The sequence below is a fragment of the Gallus gallus genome, chromosome 2 (assembly GCF_016699485.2).
Source record: "Gallus gallus isolate bGalGal1 chromosome 2, bGalGal1.mat.broiler.GRCg7b, whole genome shotgun sequence".
In the NCBI taxonomy this organism is placed as follows: Eukaryota; Metazoa; Chordata; class Aves; order Galliformes; family Phasianidae; genus Gallus; species Gallus gallus.
Genome location: NC_052533.1, coordinates 55,652,441 through 55,675,514, shown reverse-complemented (window position 1 = coordinate 55,675,514; position 23,074 = coordinate 55,652,441). Strand labels below are relative to the sequence as shown.

Sequence of the window (23,074 nt, the reverse complement as noted above, 5' to 3'; positions counted from 1 at the left end):
ACTGGGAGAATGGTCCCTGAAAGGATGGTTAGTCTCACTTCTAGAAGGGCTTATTGTTTTATTAATAGTTACAAGCAGTACAGGACTCTGTAGAAGATGCATCAAAACATATATTGAAGGCATATGGAAGTAGTTAGTAGTTAACTGCAAAGGGGGGAAGTTATATCTGTCAATAAATTCAGGGCTTTTGGCAATTAATTCAAAAGTCTCAGCAGAACTGTTCTCTTGGGAAATTTTTTGTTTCTAGATAAAAACAGCTGCTGGAGCCTAAAAAGTAGACTCAACATTCTACCAGCTTTGAGTAGGAGGTAAACTGTACCCTGCTAGGGCTGATAATAGGCACCACAGCAAGGCTGAAAGACCAACTGAAAACCTAGTCAACACCAATATCTATTTGTAAATAGGTTTCTGACTATATATGGCACCTGGCTTCTGTAACACACAACCTTTTGCCTGGATATGATCACAAAAGACCTCTTACCAGAACGCCAAATTAAGACAGTGCATGCATAGTACTAGATTTTAATATGCATAGCAATCCTAGGAATAGGCAGACACTTCGTAGAAACTGTATGAATATGCACATATTATTAACACATATAAAATCTGTGTGCTTTTGATCATGGGTGTGCATGCTGAGACAGAGTGATCGCCCATGCATCCAGCACTACAATAAAGTGATGTCGGACTTCTACCCTTTCATTTGGGTTGGTCAGTTTTATTCCCAAGTTTCAGTGACAATTTCGGCAACCTAGATAGGATAAGCTCTTCAGACACTCTGCGGACTAGAGGAATAGTGAGTTCTCCAGCAGGTACTGGAGTATTTTCAGGTAGGCTCTCCAATTCCCTGGTCAGGTGAGTTTCTGTGACAGCTACCTGGGTAATAAACAACATTACTTAAGGGTACTGCCTACCTGTAAGTCGTGATTGAGAGATCTCGGAGAGCTAGGCTGAGACAGTTTTCTTCGGTAATGACTATCCACAGGGAATTGTATGCTACCAGGGAGATACCTGGGGTCAGTTCCAGTCTTGGCTGTATGACTTCCTGAGCCTTACAGAACTAAATAAAACATTTATTTGATTCTTCTTCTTCTTCTTCTTTTTTTTTTTTAAAGAGTGATACCAGTACTTCATGACTGAATTTTATTCTTTTAACTCAGGTAACTGAGTAAAAAGCTATGAGAAGTGATAATTACTTACAACGATTTGGTGAAACCATCATTTATCAATTTGTCACTACAGAAGTACTGTCTAGAACTACCTCTCTGCCTTAATTTGCCATTAAAAAAAATGAAAGTGCCATACAGAGAAGAAAAAAAACCCACAAAAAACAACAACTACCTAACAGCTGCAGGCTAGCATGTCATAGCAGTAAGCATTTTTATACAGAGGAACGAGACAGTTGACATACACTGAAATTCAGCTTCTTACTGAATCCCAATGCAATTCTGGCACAAAACTATTACAATTAACTATTAATGATACTTTTTCTAAGTGTTCATGATCATGCTCAGGTCAAAACATATTGGTAGGCATTAAACACTAACTTGTTACCACCTACGCTACCAAAAGGAAAGATGTTAATTGTTACCTAATTCCTTCCTTTAATAATTTGTAGATTATAGGTAGATTATATGTAGAATATGTAGATCACATGTTATGTGAAAAATGACAAAGCCTCCAAATTTATAAATATTAGGTCTCAGTATGAGAAAAAACACTGTTTACCTCATGGACCATAACACTTTTTAATTCATCTGATTATAATGAATTGAGTCAAAATCAAATGATTGCCTTCCACCACCTTCCCAATGCTAAGAGATGGCCAGAAGTCCCAAGTATGTTAGACAACAAACAACAGGTCTTGTAAACTAGAAAACTCCTCCTAGAGTGTAGCTGCATACTTTCTTACACATGTACATGCAGCGCATTACTCATTAGAAGAGCAAATTCTCTCCACGGAAATGCTAACAACCAAGGTCTTCAAACTTCACAGTCATGAAGTCTGGCAAGCAGTCAGAAGCTTAGTCCTCCAGAATGGCTGAAAACACACACACAGAAAAACTCCACAAAACCACCATCGCCCACAACAAAAAGAAAAAAAAATGCAGTTTCTTTTTTTTTTTTTAACTAGGTTTTTATCTCATCAGAATTTAAATTTTACTTTTTTTTTGTTGAAAACTCACTTTAAAAATGTAAATTCCCTGTTTTGCTTCCTGAAATTTGGTTGGTGACATTTTATCACCCTAGTACTTTCTAGGTAGCTTCACATATTTTCTAATTCTAAGAAGTCTGTGTGATTGTTTAATTTTCATATTAAAAATTCATTAAGCCTGTAAATCATAAACAGTAACATGAGTGAATTCAACACTGAGTCATTTGACATTAATAATGGAAAAAAAAAACAGTTAGAAAGCCTTACCTGTTTACATGCTTGCCGACATTCCACAGCAATAGCTAGCTCACAGCAACCTAAACCAACCCAACCATCAGACTTCTTCAGAACTCCTTTAAAAATAAAATTACAGTACATATTACAGTAGCAAGAGAACCTGTGCTATAATTTTTTCTTCCCTCACCATAAGTAAGTTACTTTTCAAGTATGATAGTCCTGTTCTTGTTCAAGAAGTCTACTTATAGATTATATTTTAATTAGAATTTATTAAGTGATTCCAAACCAACTTTAAGCAAGAAAAGAAAAGCAAGTCCATGAACCTAAGAAATATAGAATATGTCAATTAGGTACGTTCTATACACTGACTTTAAAGGTGTTTTATCCAAACCATTTTATGTATTTACTGAAAATATCAGTTTCTTCTTATCTAATATGAAGTATAAGCCAACAGAAACCGAAAGAAAAAAAAATGTTAGAAAAGAAACAAAATTGCATGTTCTGATACATCCTCTTATTGGCTTCAACAGCAGTATACTTTCCTATAATTCTCCTTCATACAGAGTATCATTCTTACTTTTTCTTCAAGCTTTGTCTGTATTTTTTTTTACCTTAATAACATACTTCAATATCCACAACTGCCTTCAACATTTTCCATCTTCCATTCTATCTTTCTGTTTAATTTGCAAGTCTCATTTTCTACACCTATCATGAGGTTACACAGGAAAGAGAATTTTGCAATAAGTAAATTTATAAAGAAAAATCAAAATCTTTAGCTAAATTAACATTTTCCAGAAAACTAAAATATATTTTTTTTAATGCAAATCAGAACATGAACACTTGGCATAAGCACGGTAGCAGAATTGTGTATCTGAGTGGAAAGGAACAAGAGGCGAAGGTGAAGAACTGCAGTCAGCTTGAAGAGGCACTACATCATCTGTATGTGCCAGACCTTTTTGATAAACAGTGGACCAGTCATTTGATCATGGTTTTGAAGCCTGTCCTCTTTATCTCTTTACCTCTGCTCAGTGTCTTAGTGCAACTTTCCAATTCAACTCAGTTGAAAGCAGAAGCAAAGGCCATGAACAACTGCAAACTCAGGTCACCCTACTCTCACACAAGTGGGGTAAAGATTTTTTTTTTCAGAGACTGAGAATCATTCAGAAAGTGTTGAGGAGATTATTGTTGTGTATACATCAACAGTTTGGAAACAATGCTCAAAAATTCTGAGTTGATGCATTGTTTTGAACTTATTCCAAAAGTAACTGCATGTCTACACTGAAGTCATACAAATACATTTAACAACACATCTCTTAATTTCTAAATAAAAATACTCTCTACATTCTATTTTAGGTATATAAATAACTAGACTGGACTAGATGATCTTAGTGGTCTTTTCCAACCTTAATGATTCTATGATAGCGTAGGAGCTAGTTGTTTCATCGCTTTTTTATGTGGAGCTATTATACGCAAATTCCTTTTGATCAAAACAATAATTCAGTAGGATTTATACTCCAAGATTCTTTTAAGGTTAAAAAATAATAATAAAACATTAAATATCATGTGCAATATAAAAACAAGTTTTCCAGAAAAAAAACTTGCAATAACCAGCTACATGCTGGAGAAGAAGTATGATAAATTCATCTGTACAGCTTTAGTGGCAATGTAACTTCTGAATAAATCAACCAGTGAATAATCATAGCTGAGAAACAAAACAAAACAAAAAAACAGAAATAAAATAGACTGCACAAACATCCCTATCTTGTGCAAGACAGAGCCGGTGTTTTTTAGAAATACATTTAAAGGAATTCTGCTGAAAGAATGAAGCAAACTTGCATGCCAAATTAGGAATGCTGGTAAGCTTCAGCTATGGTCACATTTTTCTTGGGAAGTGGCCCTCTACTCATGATATTTCAGCCTATCAAACACAAGCTTGTGGAAAAAGAAGCTATGGCACATATTCATAAAATACTGCACTGCAATTTTAAAATAGCAACTTTAACATTCAAACATTAATTTTTTAATCAAGATAATTGAAGTACAAATATTTCTTAACAAAAATGCAGCTTCAGTGCGCAATTGATTGACCAAAGACCATATTTCTTATGGGTGTCCAACATTCTGGCTTGCCTAAGCTACATTCAGTGAAAAGCAATTGCCTTGGGCTGTGTATATATAGGTCACTCCAAAAGTAGTATCTCCTATTTATTTTCACGGAAACTACAACAGCTAAAATGAGCACAGTAATTCTGCTTGATAGAGCATATCCTCAGCTACAAAACATTGTTTTTCAACACAGTCACCGCCATTAGCTGTGTTTTTTTCCAGCGATGAACAAGAGGCTGTATGCTAAGCTCATATAAGTCTGCACCAATGGCGCTGACCCACTGCCACTAATGCCACTGCTGAAATGCACCACAAACTGCCTCACTGTGCTCACATCCACTCTCTGGTCTCCAAAAATGTTCAGTAAACACTGCTGAATGTCAATGGATGCCATTTTTTTTCTGCATGGAGGAATTCTGTTCCACACCTATCCATCATACATACTTTCATGTCACATGTCATTTTGTCAGACTGATTCTCTGCTGCTATCTGTCGCACAGCAACAGGATGTAATTGAATATTGGCAGGAAGGCTCTACCTCTAGTGCCATATCACTGACATACACCTCTGACGAACATTATGGGCCAATATAATAAAATAGGAGGCATTACTTTTAGAGTAGCCCTCATAAAATATATAATACAATTTAAGTAACATTTTAATTACTAATATCTTTATTAAAACTTTTTTTTTAAAAAGCAGCAAAACCATAGAACTAGTGGAATAGTTGACCTTGTTTTTGTGAAACCAATGCATCAGGCCAGTTTGATGGAAGGGGCTGCAATTCTTAGGGCCTTCTCAAGGTGTCCATTAGAGATTTTTGAAGAAATTTTACTCTTTTTGTGCTTCATCCTTGACAGTAATTGTTCATAAATGTGCGTACTGCCAAAAAGTGATTACATGAATAAGGCACGATTGGGAAGTAAGGGATACTTCTCTCTGCTAAGAAAGTTCTTATTAAAGTCTAGTAAAAAGACATGATCAAATTTTTCAGCTGAATATCCGACTGCAACTCTGTGCATTCCATTTGAAAACTGACAGGTAATGTATCTATGTTGACTGAAAATGAAGTTGCAAGCAAATTGATAATTTTTTTTTGCAATCTTGAAACCTATTCTCAAATTCCTGTACGAAAATGGAAAGCAAGGCTGCATATTTTTCACTGTTCACAGGACCGCATTTAGCCAATGTATCAAAATGTATACAACTGCATGCTGTATGACGCATGCTCTTGACGAAGATCTCCTTTCAAAGAAGTTTCCAGATGCCATACTACATTACCAAGATGAATAAAAACACATTTTTCTTCCTTATTAAAAATGTTCTATTACAGCATCCACAAGAGTATTCAAGTCAGAAACAAAGAAAGAAAGTTGCACAAAAGTGAAAACATCGAATGTGATCTTGGATGCATGTACTTTATGATGAAAGCAATAGCGTATGCTATTTCATGGGAGTTCTGAGTTTGTGGGAGTGTGATATAATCCATGTGCAAGCCTCCCCAGTACTAATATTTCAGCCATTGTCCCCCATTCCAAAGAGGTTTTATCCACTTGTCTCGCTTAACTACAGTGTATGTTTCACATTCACGGATAATCTGTGCAATAGCATCCCTTGATCTCAAGCCCATCTATACATTGCATCTCTTCCTTGATGGCCTGAAGTGTCATGGGCCCACCGACAGAAATACTTCACCCTTACGCTGACAGTCCAGATCTACTTTGCCCACTTCAATCTCAGCAGCTCAATCCACCTGCTGGTTGTTTTGATGTTCTTCAGTGGCATGACTCTTTGGTATGTGATTGCCTACGTGATGTACCTTTACAGCTATGTTCTCTATCAGGGCAGCAGTATCTTCCCTCAGTGTAACAGTCCATACTTGTTTGCCTCTGTGCTGCCAGCTCTTCTGCTTTCATTGCTGTGGTCACCCTCATAAGAAATTTGCCACCATCCAGGAGTCCATGCAGAGGTAGAGTGCTGGCCACTTATCCCATTCAGCAATGTCTAAAGCCAGCTGGATGGCCTTCACTTCTGCAAATTCATTTGATTCACCTTTTCCTTCAGAAGCTTCTGCAACTTGTCATGTAGGACACCATACAGCTGCCTTCCACCTCCAAAGCTTTTCCACAATACAACAGAACCCATCACTGAACAAGGCCTATTTCTTCTCATTGTCTGGCAGTTTATTGTGTACTGAAGTCTCTTCAGCACGTCACCTGCTTTTCTGATGATACTCCAAATTCTTTGCCTTTGAGCCAGTCTATAATCAACTCTAAGATTCCAAGATAACTGGGATTCCCAATCCAAGTCCACTGTGTGATCAGTGTGATCCATTTACTCCATGTTGCATCAGTTGCATAATGTGAGGAGGGGAACATCCAGCCCAGCACAGGCAATCGGGATGCCAAAAGGAGTTGTGCTTCAGTATTTCTGAAGCTGTTTGGACAACTTCATATGCTGCTAATATCTCTTTTTCAGTTGCAGTATAGCAGGCCTCAGATCCTCTGTATCCTTGACTCCAAAACCGTAGGAGTCAACCTCGAGTCTGTCAGAGGCTCCAAGTATGACCATTCTCCCTGGCTGCAGTGTAGAGCATGTTTTTCACATCTTGTCCAAGGACTACTGTGTGAGCTATCTCCAGTTCAAAATCTGTTCAAAGGCTTGCTGTTCCTCAGGGCCCTATGTTAAATCATTTTTTCTTCCGAGTCACTTGATAGACAGGGTTTACAATCAGACTGTAATCCAGAATATGCATTCTCCAGAAGCCGACAACACCTAAGAAAGATTGTGTTTCCTTTTTGTAAGCTGGCGGAGACATAGCAGTTATTTTATTGATCACATCCATTGTGATCTGATAACATCCACCTTGCCATTTTATTCCTAAGTACTGGATCTCCAGTGAAGGTCCCTTGACCTTACTTTGTTTTATGACAAAACAGGCTTTTAGAAGGATTTGAATTATTCCCTTTCTCAAAAATGTTGCCCAACATGAGGACATTATCAATGTAGAGAATAACTATCTGATCTATCAACACTTCCTCCCATTTTGTATCATCTGCAAACATGCTGAGGGTGCACACTGTACCATCATTATTGAAAATGTTAAAACTAGTATTGACTCCTTGGGTACTGCCCTCCAGATAGACTTTGTACCACTCACAATAAACCTTTGAGCCAGTTTTCTATCCATCTTCACTGTCCACTTATCTAATCCATGCTTTATCAATTTGTCAATGAGGATGTTATAAAAAAAAGAGAACGATTTACAACACTACTGAGGAAGGAGCTTCTCCCTACAAATTAGAGGATAATAAAATCCTACCATACAGAAACTGAAGAGGCCTCACATCAGTCCAGATAGCCCAGAAAGACAATTAGGAAGTAGTTACACAAACCTAAATTTCAAAATAAAATGTACATTGTATACATAGAATAAAATCATTACCACTCATTTGTATGTAGTTACTAAGCTACAATGAAGTCTAGGTATGATAATATTATAGACTCACAGAATATCCTGGGTTGGAAAGGATCCACAAGGATTGCACCCAACTCATTGCTCAATGCAAGACAACCCAAAATTCAAACTGTATTTCTGAGAATACTGTCTACATGCTTCTTTAACTCTGTCAGGATTAGGACTGTGATCACTGCCTTGGGGATCCTGTTCCAATGTGTCCAGTCACACCTTGGTGAAGAACTTTTCCCTGACTGTATGAGTCCTTATTTGATTTTGGCTCAAAGCTTGCTTTCTGAAGCATTTCTTGCGATAAGACTCAAACTTATCTAGGAGATGAAAGGTGGGTGTTGTCCTGTGGCAATCAACATCACTGTGTGGACAATTTTACATTTGAAAGCATTTCTTTGGAGCTGTCTGCCTCCAGAAGAGAGTGCTCAGGACTGTTTAGTGGCAGCAGATCTGGCCTGTGACCAAATAATTCCAGCTTGGTATGGGAAAATTGGGGAATGATACCATCGTGTCCTGTGAAAAACAGGATGCAGGTGGGCATCCCTGCTACCTCTTATCTGCTGGCAAGGCCCGGAAGATGGGAACAAAGAAGTTTCTGCTGAGATCCCAGAGCCAGAAGCTGCCACTGCAAAGAGAGCTGACTCAACCACTTTGGACTTATAAGTTTGTACTACCACTGAAAAGTTGTCATTGTCAACAGAACAACAACGTCCGACGACCCACCACTACTGAAGATCAATGACTGAACTATGAACCACGCTGGACGCATGGTGGTGACTATCTTACTCTTTCCTCCCTATTACTCTTTTTTTTCCCCACAATGATACTGCAGTTAGACAGTTAGTTGCAACAACCCATCATTTTATACATCAGATTAAGGTATATTCCAACTAAAAATAACTGAAAGCCTTTAAAGGAAAGGAATTCTCTGATATTTCCTGGATGGGTCACAGAAGCATACCCATTCAATCACAGAAATCATATTAAATATTTTCTACCTAGGAAAAGAAAAGAAATGTTTTAAGAAGATGTCCAGGTAACCCAGTGTAGACTAAAAGAAACTAGAATCAAAACATAGTTTGTAACAGAAGTCTAATGAAAGTTAAATCATCATGAAACCTACAGGTGCAGGTGGCAGTCAGAACACTGAAACACACGGTTAGGGAAAAAGCAGCACAACTGAATAGTAAACTAGTATTTCTTACCTGGCAAAGAAGAATTTATACAACCCCAAACTTCTCCCTGAAAATTAAAATACAAAAAAGCAATAATCAGTCTACAGAATAAAAGTGCTTTTAACATACACAAAATAGTGTTTTCAGTAATTTTGCCTTGTGTTCTAAAAGAGCTATTCCAGGGGAATATTTATGTCTACACTGTCTTCTAAGAAGAATAAGTTATATAAGCTATGTTCCACTCACTTGCTTTGAAAAGAAGGTTGTCATCTACAGAGTATCTAATCAATAGCAGCATTTTTGTAGGTGGAGAACATACTGTTACTATCTCACCTATGCTAGACAGTCAACTTTTCCCACCAGCATTTAGAGAACAAAGTAGTCATTGTTTTAAAAGAGAAAAGTTTATCTAGGACCAAGACCTGTTGAGAAGCTTGTTACCCTAGCACTCCATTCCAGTAGATCCCTTTTTTTTTTCTTCTAAACAACAAAACCAAACCATAAAAAAAAAACCCTAAAAAAACCCCCACAACAAATGAGCAAAGAAGTTTTAAGGTACCCCAGATAGAGGCAGCCTCATGGAAAGACAGATGTATGGAAGAGTTCTAAAAGTTAAGCTTACTAACAGGAAAGGATAAAATACAGATCTGTTGGGTTTCCCCACAGCCCAAGGGAAAAAAAAAAAAAAAAGATAAAGATTTCTTTGTCCTCATTTCCCTCATTACTAGCATTACCAAGACTACTGGCTGAAATGGTCATGGGGAATTCTTTACTGTAGGGCTAGTATAAGAGAACTCTCAGGTCAGATGCCATTCTACCACAGGTAGTAAGTAGAGGGAGGCTTCAACCTAAGGTAAGAATTTAAGTACCCAGCACTGGGAGGCTGCACCACAAGTACCATGCTCAGTTTTGGGCCCCTCACTACATGAAAGACACTAAGGCCCTGGAGCACATCCAAAGAAGGGCAATGAAGCTGCTGAAGTATCTGGAACAGAAGTCTTATGGGGAATGGCTGAGGGAACTGGGATTATTTAGTCTGCAGAAGAGGAGGCTCAGGGGAAACCTTACCACTCTCTACACCTACCTTAAAGGAGGTTGTAGCAAGGTGGGTGTCTTCTCCCAGGTAACAGTGATAGAATGAGAGGCAATGGTCTTTGTGTTAGGGGGGGGTTCAGGTTAGATATTAGGAAAACTTCCCTGGAAGAGTGCTCAAGCACTGGAACAGGCTGTCCAGGGAAGTGGTGGAGTCACTGTCCCTGGAAGTTTTCAAGAAAAGAGCAGATGTGGTGCTGAGGGACATCATTTAGTGGGCCTGGTGCTGATGGGTTGACAGTTGGACTAGATGATCTTAGAGGTCTTTTCCAACCCTAATGATTCTATGGTAATTTACACTGTCAGAAGGAACTACATAACAGTGGGTGTGCTGTACTAAAATGCTGAAAAGATAAAAGGTATGGAATTTCCATATAGTATATGTTCGATGGTTAATGTCCAAGAACTGAAATCTTACAATGCTTAGACAATATGATATTATTGCGTTCTAATTTAAAATGACACATGTACATACACTCTTCAAAGATTATGATACTCCCTCAATAAAATTTACTAATGTCCTTGAATAACAAGGTTTAGGCAGTAGAGGAAGAATTTCATCTAAGGTAAGACCTCAAGGATTCAGCACTGCTGAGGCTGCACCTCAAATACTATGTTCAGTTTTGAGCACGTATTTTAGTGCAATCTAACTGAATTCAAACTTTTCTGAACATGCACTGGGAAAAGCCTAAATAGGTGAAATCAGAGGAATTCAAAGGCAAATTAGAAGTCTTAGAGGGGCTTTAAATGAAATAGTGTTAAATATTCCTAAGGGGAAAAGTTCAGTTCAACCACACAAGCAACCTGTATTGTCATGTAATGACTTTGTCATCACAGGAATTACTGTCTTTCCAAAGTTACAATCAATCTGTATCTGATGTTTTAAAAATATCTTCTCTGTCTGTGGGAGTTTCCCACTTTGGTGAAGAGGCAAAGTCAGCTCACAAGAAAAACATTAGAGCTGCCACTTCTACTAGTTCTGCTCCTTCGGTTCAACTGATTTCCTTTATTTCGTGGAAAAAAAAGTAGTATCTCATTTTGGCAATTAATGTATCACTTAATATCAGGCAAAACTATCATATTACCTGAAAGAGCAGAGATAACAAGGTCTGTAATCAGTACGCCAGAAAATAGACCAATTGATTACATTTACAATCTATTTACTCTTCTGTGGAATGTCACCAGAACACCCTTCCAACAAAGTGGAGTGGTATCTGAAAACAGCAAATACGGCAGCAACATGAATTTAAGATACACACTAGATAGCAGACTTACCATTTATAATCATCATTTATAAAGATGGTAATTGGGAGTTTAAAAAAAAATAATACTGCATCAATCATTTTCCTCTTTCATATACTCTCTGGTACTGTATTCTAAAAATCTACTACCTACTGTACAGATAAAGCACATTCTTCCCATCGGGGGAAAAATAATAAAGAAAAGCAGTACCAAAGCAAATGCTACGTACCACTTCGATATGTTTTCCTACCACTGATTTTACTCATGCCATCAGATGTCTACAATTTCTCAAGGTTTTAGAGCTGGTGATCAACAGAAACCAAACCTTGAGAAACTTATTTTTGAGGCACAGGAGGAAGGGATCTATAAGCAAACACATTATGGGAAGAAGACTGCAAAATGATAGACTCAGATTTACCACTCCTACTAGATGGAAACAGTATTGATAACATTTAGAAGTAACAAAAATTACAAGAAAGAAATCAAACCTTTTTAAAAACAAACAAGTTGGGATATTTTAAGTTGTTAATTCTAGAGTCTTCTCTCTTGGCAATATCAATGCTAGCACTCATCTCTTCATCCATAAGATCATTTCCACCATAGAGAGAGGGAGTAGATACATATATATATATGTTTAATACACTGCAGAACTTTTAGGAAACTATAATCCAACAAAAGCACTTTTTCAGGTTGTCAGAAATGCCTATAGATGATTCAGAGCAGCTGTACGGATGTCCATGCCTTCGTATACCCAAGACCCGACAGCTTTGCCCCATATAACTGGATCATATGTTCTTGCTTGTAAATCACTGCTATTAGCTTCTAAATGACAATCACATAGTGCAACTTTTCATAATGTCAGATTTTCACTCCATTTCATAGTTTACTTGACCACCAAGTAACATAATAGACAAGTTTTAAAAATAAATCCTACTTTGAGGATCAAATCTCAATTTAAGAACTTTTCTAGCCTTTATAACAAAGAAAACTCTTGAAAACATAAGCCAGCTCAAAACTCAGAAAGAAAATAACTCGGCAAGCTAATTTGAAATTTTGCTTTTGTGAGCAAAATTTTGTTAATATAAGATTAGTGGGTTTTGTTGTTGTTTTAAATTAAAATCTAGCAAGCCTTACCATTGATTCTGGACAATATTCAGGTGCCCGTTGCAGTAAATGTTTTAAACGGGAATCACTCTTAGAAGACAAAATCTGTAAGAAGCAAAACACAAAGAAAATGTAACCACACACTGAATATCAATTGATGTCTTCCTTTTTTAGTTTCACTACTGTCTACCTTTTGACAACTTCTACTAATAGTCAGCACGTAAAGCATGCACATTTAAGTTTTTATTTTATATATTTTTAGCCCTCCAAACACTTTTATGAAGGAAGGATTTTTATTTTTAGAATTTTCTCCTAAAACTCTTACATCTGGAAGTTTCTACAAAATAGGCAGTATGAAAAACATAAAGAAATTATGCTTAACATGTTATACAACTCTGTTTACTTAACTAATCTTCTTGCATGACCTCAGGCAACTAACTCCTTCCAGAAGGAAGGAAAAAAAAAGCAACTGTTACGGAATAAAGTAGAATGAAAGGCAAAGATACTGTCAAAATAAAAAAAGGGAAAGAACAGTGGAGCAAGATCAAGCATCATCTAATCAAACTGATCATCCAGAAGTTCATGAGATGAGAAAAGCTGGCTACTATCATTGCAAGGCAGCTTACTATCACTTTTGAACAATCATGGCAATTGGACAAGGTTCCTAATGATCAGAAAAAAGAAAAGGTAAACTTCATATCCATAAGAAAGGCAACAAAGATAACCTGTGGAAATACAGGCTGCGCACCACACAAAGATTGTGAGTAAATCCTCCTGGAAGCCACATCAGGGCACCTGAAGTACAAGAAAGGAGACCAGCAACAATCACAACATTCAGCACAGGCACACACCTACAGCAAATTTAGCCTGACAGCTTCCCATAACAAAAAGACTAATTCAGTAAGGAAGTGAAAAACCGTGTATGTTGCTTATCCTGACATTAAAAAGGCTTTTGCATGGTCTCTTACACTACTTTACGGCCAAATCAGTGAAACGTGGATGAGATGTGAGGACTGTAAGGTGGATGGCAAACTGCCTGTATGGTAGGCCTCAAAAATTAGTAGCCAGCAGTTCATTTATGTAGGTGCTGGCCACCTAGAAGTGGTATACAACAGCAGTTACACCCATACTGTTTAAAATTTACAGAAATAATCCTCAGAAAGTGCACAAATGGTCCTACACTGAGAGCTGTCATTAATAAACCAGAGAGTGGAGCTGCTACTCAGATTGGTTTCAATGAATAATGAGCTCAATCACTGTAGCAATGAGCTGAAAGGAAACTCAGGAGGTTCCAAAGCAAATACAGAATCTTATAGCTGGAACAGAAAAATCCTATGCAACAGTACAGGCTGGTTGCTCACTAGCTGAAGAACAGCTTTGCAAAGAAGGATGTTGAGGTCCTGATTGATGGCAAGCTGAACATGGGTTAGCAGTGCACCAATGCAGCACTGAAAGATAACACCATACTATTCCTCATTAGCAATAGCATTATCAGTAGGTCATAGACAACCACTCCCTTTCACAAGTCACTGATGAAGCCATATCTGTAATACCACATCCAGTCTTCTGCCACCTCTGTGCAACAAAAATACTGATGAACTTCAGAGAGTTCAGCAAAAAGTCACAAAGATGCTGGAGATTATGACATAAAAAGACAAGCTGTTTGCTGATTAAGAGGGGATAAGGTGCATGTATCTGAATTCCTGTCTTCAAGTACTTGAAGCTGGATTATGGGAAAGACAGAGCCAGACTGTTCTCAAGAGTTGCAAAGTGGAAGGGTGAGCTGCAAAAGTAATGATTTCGCAGTAAGTTAAATTTTGAAGGGATGCAAAGGAAGAAAAAGATATTCTTCACCATGACAGTAGTTAAGCACTAGAACAGCTTCCCCAGAGAGGCCGTGGAAAGCCCAACCTTGAGGGCATTTGGAACTTCCCTAACAAAGTCAAGAGAAACCTGATTTAATTTTGACACTAGCACACACTGAGCAGCATGTTAGACAAAATGGCCACCAGCAATATCTTACAAGTGAAAATATTTGAACAGCCAAACTAGGAAAGAAATCTTGTCTTACCTTGTTAACAATTCTCAATCATGTACATTTCTGCTTTTTCCCCCATGTTTCTTTCAGACTACTTTGTACTGTTGCTCCTCTCATTTCCTGTACCTCATAAATCTTTTTCTTAAAAAAATAATCATGGATGTGTTAAATTGAGTTCTCAGCATATTTTAAATTGTTTTGTGTTCCCACATTGATCATGTCTTCAGTTCTTATTCCTTTTAACACTCCAATCAAGTAAAACACTTCTAAATTAAAGTATGAAGCCAGTCAACAAAAGAAATGGAAACATCTATTCATGTGGGAACAAAACTGGAAGATACAGGAATAACTGACACGTGGATGCATTTCATATCTTTAAGAAGAAGAAATACATTACAGTTCTATTCTACATTAACAGCTTGGTAAACCCACATCAAGGAAACCAAGATAACAATAGTTGCTGGTTTCAGAAAAGACAGCAAGGAAAGAACTGCAGTAGCATTTGGGGTCTTTCAGGGCCATAATGAATAAAATAATCCAGATTTGAAGGGATCTCAGAAAATAATTTATTCAAACCTCCAGCTCCAAGCAAGGTCACGTATGATGTCAGACCACGTTGCTCAGTCAGATCTTGAAAACACCTAAGGACAAAGAATGCACAGACACTCTTCTGGCCTTATAGTGGAGACGTTTTACTTTATAACCAGCTAGAATTCTTTGCTTCCAATCTATGCCTGTTCTCTCAGCATCCCACTAAAGACCACTGTGAAGAGTCTAGCTCTACCCCCTGAACAACTTTTTACAGGTATCAAAAGGCTGCTGATGTACTCCTTCCTCCCTTGCTAAAACCAGTTAACCTCAGCTTCCCCACACATGGCATCTGCTCCCTGATTATCTCAGTGCACCTTTCTCTGGTTAACTGATGTCTTCCTTGTAACAGCGTGATCCAAAACTGGATACTGTATTCTAGATATGGTGTAACAAGTTCTGGAGACAATCATTTCTCTAGAAATGCTGACTGTGCTCCTGTTAAAATATCCCAGGCTATCCTCTTTTCTGCTAAGGCACAGTGGCTCTCATTCAACTTGCTGTCAGTATACTAACACTGCTGAATCCCTTTCAACAAACCTGCTCTCCAGTGAATCAATCTCCAACCTTTATTGCTGCAAGTAATTATTTCCAGGAGCAGGACTTTGCATTTGTCCTTGCTGAGTTTCATTGATTTCTTGTTAGCCAATTCCTTCCAACAGTCTAGGCTGCTTTGGATGGTAGTCTCGCCTTTGAGATTATCAATCCTTCTTTCCAGTTTGGTATCAACTGAGAACTCAACAAGAGTGAATCAACTGCCTCCCCCATGTCATTAATAAAGAAGATAAACAGGACAGGTCCCAGAACAGATCCCTTTGGTATTCCACTTCTTACTGTTCTGCAGATAAAGTACGACCTATTAACTTCTCTTCTCTGAACCCGATTATTCAATTTTTTAGTCATCTAGCTGTTCACCCATCAGAGCCATAATATGCTAAAATGGGCAGAAAAATACTGAGTGAGATAGCGTTGAAACCCTTAAAGTCAATGCAAATGACATCCAATTCTTTACCCTCACCCAGAAATCCAGCTATTTTATTATCAATAACAATGAAGTCTGTCAGGCATGACTTTACCCTTTACCTGATCAGAAGTGTGTTCCATGACTCTGTCTATGATCTCTATTTTTTATTTTTTTTCTTGGAGTGTGTCTTCTCCTTCTCCAGTCACTAGGGACATCTCCTGAATTCCACTTTTCAAAGATGACAGCTTGCATCTGAGAGAGCTGGATGGTGTCACCGCAAGCTTATGTATGCTTATCTGGACTACTACCTATAGCCAGGAAAAGCATCACTGCAAAACCTCCCAGACATAAACCTAGGAAGTATGATTAGCTAAAGAAAGACAAGCGCACTTATTTCTTTCTACACTATCTAACAGTCAGAATCAAATAATCACTAAAAGGAGGAAATATTGCAATGTTAAAATATTGCAAAATTGCCACTCTGGGAACAAGGCCTGTGAACTAAGAGCATCCACAAGAAACTTAGGTGGTATCTTTGAAGTGCAGAACCAGAGACATCCTGAATATACATATCACCAATAAAGGCAAAAACAAGCCACTGTAACAGCACCTTATTAGCTGGAAAGGAGAGAAACAGTACACAGAACTAGGGAAACATTCTCATGAAGTAGGAATCAGCTACAGCTGCTGGCTGTTCTAACTGAAAGAAAAGATAAAATATTCTGAGAAAAGTAAAATTTTGTCTGAGAGAAGAAAGTGTCATAACCTATTTTCTGTCTCAGTAAAAAACAGAAATTAGCAGCATCTGTTGGCTACTTCTAAGTGGTGTCATGCTCTGTCCTCTTGAGTCCCTGACACCAAAGACCTAAACAACTTAGCATCCAAAGAACAGACCGCTTGGTGTCACAGATAGATTATGCTTTGTGTACCTCAGCATCAGTACCACATATAGGCAAACCGAAAGACCCCATGCAAGAATCCCTTGACTGACAAATGCAGGTGCTAGATTTAATATGTATGACAATTCTGGGAATAAACAGGAACTTCATGGAAATTTTATGAATATTCACGTTAAATGTACAAAATGAGGGTGATTTAGCTCTAGAGTGTGCATGCTTTGTGGAGAGATCCTCACGCACTCAGCACTGTAATAAGCTAGTGTTGATCTTCTAAACTATCATTTGGCTTGGAGAATTTTCTTGGTTACTGTTTTATCTAACATCCTTGTTAAATTCTCACTTCCAATCAAAAACGGAACTACTGAGAACTTCCTATGCAGGAACTTTTCCTACAGGATTTCCTAGACAGACTGTCCCCTATCTGGGGACACCTGGCTGACTCCAAACTGAGTGACACAGATTATCTCCAACTTTAAAGAATCACAGAATGACCGAGTTGGAAAGCACCTTGAAGATCATTTTTTTCCATCCCTCCCCACGATGAAAACTTTGATTTCAGTTGGCCCCACATCTGGGACTGGTCTGATGAATGACTGGTTCCAGTAACATAATACAAAATACAAAAAAAAAAAAAAAAAAAAAAAGCATATAATATGCATAATTAAATGTACATAATTAAATGCACATTTGCTACTTTACTAGTGATAAGTTTGTAGTAGCTTGTAATATGAAAATATATTTGTAGCTACTACTGATTGCTGCTACTATTGTGTATATGTATATACACACACGCTTCCTGTTAACAGTTCTGTAATAACTTGATATATAATAACTTTATTAACCATAAGTATACTTGCTACTGGGGATTTGTAGCAATCTGTAATAAAATAAAGAAACTTAGGAAGTAGTCTACATGTTCTTGTGTACTACTGAATCTTGTGAACCCACTGCTGTGATCACTATATACTCACAGGCTGGATAACCACTTAATCTGTGACACTCACAAAGTAGTTGAACTAGTAGTTATCAGGATTCCTTAATCTTACCCAGGCCATTCTTCCTAACATGCAGGAAAGCGTCTGTAGCTGCCCCTTATCCATGTAAGGCTTTTCTCAGTAGGAGCACTGGTGTCCCAGCAGATCAGCAGATGAACATAAATAGTCCAAAGACCAAACAAACCTGAAAATTTCTGCAACATCCTAGACCCCCAGAAAACAAACCTGACGAGGGAGCAAGTCTAGTCAGGAGATGATTCCCTCCATCCCATACAGAAGGGAGTCTTTGTTCTGGTGGTGCTGCTACCAATCTATCAGTTAACTACATATGGCTCCAAGACAGAGCCTGTTCTTCCTCACCCATTACAAGACTCCAGATCTATCATTTAAGTGCATATCCAAAGACAGATAAATAAACTTATTCTTAGCGTCAGAAGGCATGAATTTTAATATTCAATAACCGTATAATCTGGCAATTTTTCCTTCTGTGAGTAGACAGATATCATCCAGACGAGGCAAAACCATAAAAAAACCAACACATAACTAGAATAAACCAAACAAGTAAACAACACAGAAAATCCAACATGCTAATTAGAAATTGTATAGCAGAAATGAAATGAAATTTGACAATAAAAAGCTCAAGACCTTTTATGATGATCTAACAGGAAGAGCTAGAAGGAGCTTCAAGTTGGTGAAATAAACTGAACAGATTATTCCAAATGCTATCTCAACACAGTGGCCAAACTTGCCATTTGGTAACTGTTTCTCACCATAAAAGTTTTAACAGTTCTTCAACTAAGTGTTACACTTTTGTTTACAGTAGCGTTTACAGCTTAGTTTACCTGTATTCAAAGAGAGAAAATTAAGCTGGGAGGGCTAAAAGCATAATGATAGGATCCTAAGACCTCTTAAGACAATAGGAAAGCTGAAAGGGGATTTGGCTGTACTCTGTATCAAAAAGGCGGAAGAGCAATTTAAACAAAATTTTCAGTAATAAAATTGCAAGTAAATAGGACCTTAACCATAACCGTGTTCAGTGTTTGATAGCTTCAAGACAGGTAATCAAAAAAAACGAGGCAGCTATGATGCAAGGGCACAAATTTTAAATTTGTGCACGTTTATGTATAGTTTATTAATAAATAAATTATTGGTACATACATTTACATAAATATATACACATGCACACTAAGATGAACAATGTATTATCCAAAGCTACAGATCTAAACATAAATTACGGAAAATGTTTTCCAAGTTTGGGCTCAACACAAACACCTCTACTATTACTGTATGAACAGAGGAAGTACATTTTTGCTGGATTCACAGATCTATACATAATAATGAATATCTCACCGTTAGTTAAGAAGCAACAACTAGGAGGAAAAAAGAACAGCACCAACACTTTGCTCTTCATTTGAAATTCTCAAAAAAACACTTGATCCAGAAATTTAGTAAATTATCCTCATCCCTCACATTTCCCAACATGCTTATCACTTCTTGGCAAAACTCCATGTCTCCTGAACTTCAGTAGAACCTGATGAAGAATCCACTTTGAAAGGGAAGAGGACTACACCTTAAACCTTTATGTTCTCATTTAGATAACAATATTATGTTCCATGATTCACATATAGTACTTACACGTAGATAATTACTTACTTATGCCACTATTTTTGCTATTTCACTGTCTAAAAGCATTATTTTAACTCTGAGAGATAAAACGGATAATAATGTAAGCTTACCTGTTCACAGACATCCCGGCACATTAGATTGTCCTTCGCATGGTAACAACAGGACAGGCCTAAGGAAAAGCAGGGAAGGGAAGATAGTGTTTAAAAGACTTAAAGTACTTTACCTTCTCCTCTGAAGAGAATTACTCAGCTGATGGGTGACCTATCAGAACAATCTGTCCGGTCCACTGATTACTGTGAGAAATTTTCCCTCCCAGAAAACAAAACAACAAAACACAAAAACCAAAAAAATGCAAGAAATCTTTACTCCAAAGCTGGCGCTGACTCAGTTTGCCCAGCCTCACACTGAACATTTACTGCCACCACAGGAGCAGTACCATGTGCTTTATGCTTCCAGTCATGTTTCTGATTTGCATGAGCTGAACACCTGCCAAGTCCCTTCAGGAGGCAATGCAATAGAAAAGCAATGCTGTATGTATAAAAACATTTTAAAAAATTGGCAATATATAGTTATGAAAATCAGTTTGATTTTCACGGAATCAATATGAGGGGTGTTAGGCATGAATTCTCTGACAAGTTCACAGCTGACAAGGTTGCTCATTTGAAAACTTGTAGCTATCAAGAAATTCTTTATATTTCTTCTTCCTCTCATTCTTCAATACTGAGAGGACCCCCTTGACCTCCTCTTGACGAGGGGGTTGAATGCACCCCCAGTAAGTTGGCAGACAACACCAAGTTGGAAAGGAGTGTTGATCTGCCACAGGGGAGAAAGGCACTACAGAGGGACCTGGATAGGCTGGATTGATGGGCCGAGGCAAACTGTGTGAGTTTCAGTAGGGCCAAGTGTCAGGTTCTGCATTTTGGTCACAACCCCAGGCAACCCTACAGGCTTGGGGAGGAATGGCTGGAAAGCTGCCTGATGGAATGGGACCTTGGTGTACAGTCAGCTGAATATGAGCCAGCAGTGTGCCCAGGAGGCCAAGAAGGCCAATGGCACCCTGGCTTGTGTCAGGAATGGTGAGATGAGCAGAACTAGGGAAGTAATCCTGTCCCTGTACTTGGCCTAGTGAGGCCCTGGTGAGTACCTTGAGTACCGTGTTCAGTTTTGGGTACATCAGTACAGAAAGGACATTGAGGTGCTGAACCAGGTCCAAAGAAGGGCAGCAAGGCCTGCGAAGGGCTTGGAGAATATGCCCTACAAGGAGAGACTGAAGGAACTGGGGCTGTTTAGTCTGGGAAAGAGGAGGCTGAGGGGAGACCTTACTGCTCTCTTCAAACACTTGAAAGGCGACTGCAGCAAAAGTGGGGTTGGCCTCTTCTCACTGGTGACAGGATGAGGGGAAATGGTTTAGGTTGGATATCAGGAAACGCTTCTTTACAGAAAGGGTTGTTAAGCACTGGTATAAACTCCCCATGGAGGTGGTTGAGTCACCATACCTGGATGAGTTTAAAAACCATACGAATGTGGTGCTCAGGGACATGATTTAGTGGTGCCCTAGGTAGTTAGGACAGCATGGTTAGGCTGAGGTTGGGCTTGATGATCTTGAAGGTCTTCTCCAACCTGAGCAATTCTATGATTTTATGATTCCCTTCACACTGTTCCTCTGGACAATTTGACCAGTATCAGTTTCATCATTAATTAGCATGTTCCACCAACTTTAATTTTCATTTATTGTTTCACTTAAGTAATTGGTAATGCCATCAGATTCCAAACATTTTAACATAGTGATGGAGAAAGGGCTTATAATGAAAAAATATCCACCAAATTAATTGTTAGAATAAACAGCAACTCCTCAATCAGATGTACTTAAATGTACACTTAAAACCAGAAATAGAGGTTACTCAGTCAACTTTCTCATTGTTTTGTTTCACTGTCTCAGACATTTTTCATCACATAAATTTCCCCTCAGAGTAATCCTTACACTTAAGAGACCCGAGAATTTAGAGCTTCCAGCCTATGAAGAGAATTTATATTGGCTACTAAAACAATGCATATGTTTAAGTGTGCATGTCACTACGATGAGTCACTACGAGTTCATGTCACTATGCGTTCATGAATATCCTAGACAATGTTCAGTTATTTAATTCTCTCTGGCCTTTTATCCATTAGTTCCAAGTGGCTCATATCCCTTCTACAATGAACTAAGAGATACCCAAGCTAGCTCTTCTCAGTCACTTCTATCACTGGGTTTCAAGTCTTAGCAGTTATACCAACAGCATCTCAGAATGAAATACTACTATGATAAACCTTACAGTCACTTAATTCCTTTTATTATGAGGGCTGCTCTAAAAGTAATGCATTCTATGTTATTATGTTGGCTCACCACAGAGGCTGAATCTTCCCACACGTTACATTTTGTTGCTGTACCAGAGAGGGCAAGAGAGGGGCAGTCTGACAAGATGGCATCTGACTTGGAAGTCCGTCTGAAGCAAAAGTGTGTCACTGAATTCCTCCATGGGGGAACAATTACACCTACTGACATTCATTTGTGCTCGCTGAGCATTTCTGAAGACCAAACAGCGGGTGTGAGCACAGCAGTGGGCAGTGCGTTTCAGCAGTGGTGACAGTGGGTGACCTTCACTGGTGAGGATTTTTATGACCATGGCATGCAGGCTTTTGTTCACTGCTGGTGAAAATGCTTAGCCAATGGTGGCGAGTCTGAAGAACTGTATTCTGTAGCTGAGAATTCAATCTATCAAGTAGCGTGATTGTGCTCTTTGTATGTTGTAGTTTCCATAGAAATAAATAGGAGGCATCACTTTCAGAGCAAACATACAAAATTCTAATTGAGTAACGGTACCACGAATAAAGAGCAAATGTAAAGGGCACAAAGTGGTGTGCTGAAGCCAGAAGTTTTGGTTATGTACAGTATTGATTACAAACACGATTTCAGGGCGCTGCCTATAGCTCATCTCTTCTGAAACACCCCGTGACTTCTCTTTCTGTCAGTCTCTTTTTCGCCCAACCGCCTCTTGTTTTAATAAAAGCTCCAGATTTCACTTCAAAACGTATTTACATCCAACTCCAGTAAAGCACTTACACTTTGTCCTATGGTTAAGATCTGCTACCTCAGTCATACGATCAGCCTTACCAAAGAGCCGGGCTACACTATGTCATGCTCCAATCCACTAGTTTTTCACTGCCTTCTCCCTAAAAGTGGAGATCAGAACTACAGTTCAACCACGCCGTGCCCTCAAACGCCTCTGGTGTCGTGGTTTTCTACTTCAAGGCGTTACATTTTTCATGTTTCCCACTCACACTGCCAGCGCAACATGTTTAATAAAAGCTATTCGCCACTATCTAATTCGTGCTGCCTTCTTTCAT

General features: G+C 38.4%; 1 protein-coding gene across 5 annotated transcripts in view; it reads right to left on the bottom strand.

Moving 5' to 3' along the window:
* RECK (reversion inducing cysteine rich protein with kazal motifs) overlaps positions 1-23,074 on the bottom strand; it is a 63,716-nt gene that overhangs the window by 40,228 nt on the left and 414 nt on the right. For 3 of the 5 annotated variants that reach the window (NM_001396526.1, XM_025147618.3, XM_418897.8), the window contains exons 2-5: positions 19,801-19,859; positions 12,611-12,685; positions 9,173-9,209; positions 2,423-2,508 (exon numbers count right to left, since the gene is read on the bottom strand). In NM_001396526.1, coding sequence (NP_001383455.1) covers positions 2,423-2,508; positions 9,173-9,209; positions 12,611-12,685; positions 19,801-19,859 — 257 coding nt within the window. Of the gene's footprint in view, positions 1-2,422; positions 2,509-9,172; positions 9,210-12,610; positions 12,686-13,305; positions 15,072-15,194; positions 15,260-19,800; positions 19,860-23,074 lie in introns of those variants that run through there. The other 2 variants (XM_046924064.1, XM_040696327.2) reach the window with 2 other exon arrangements.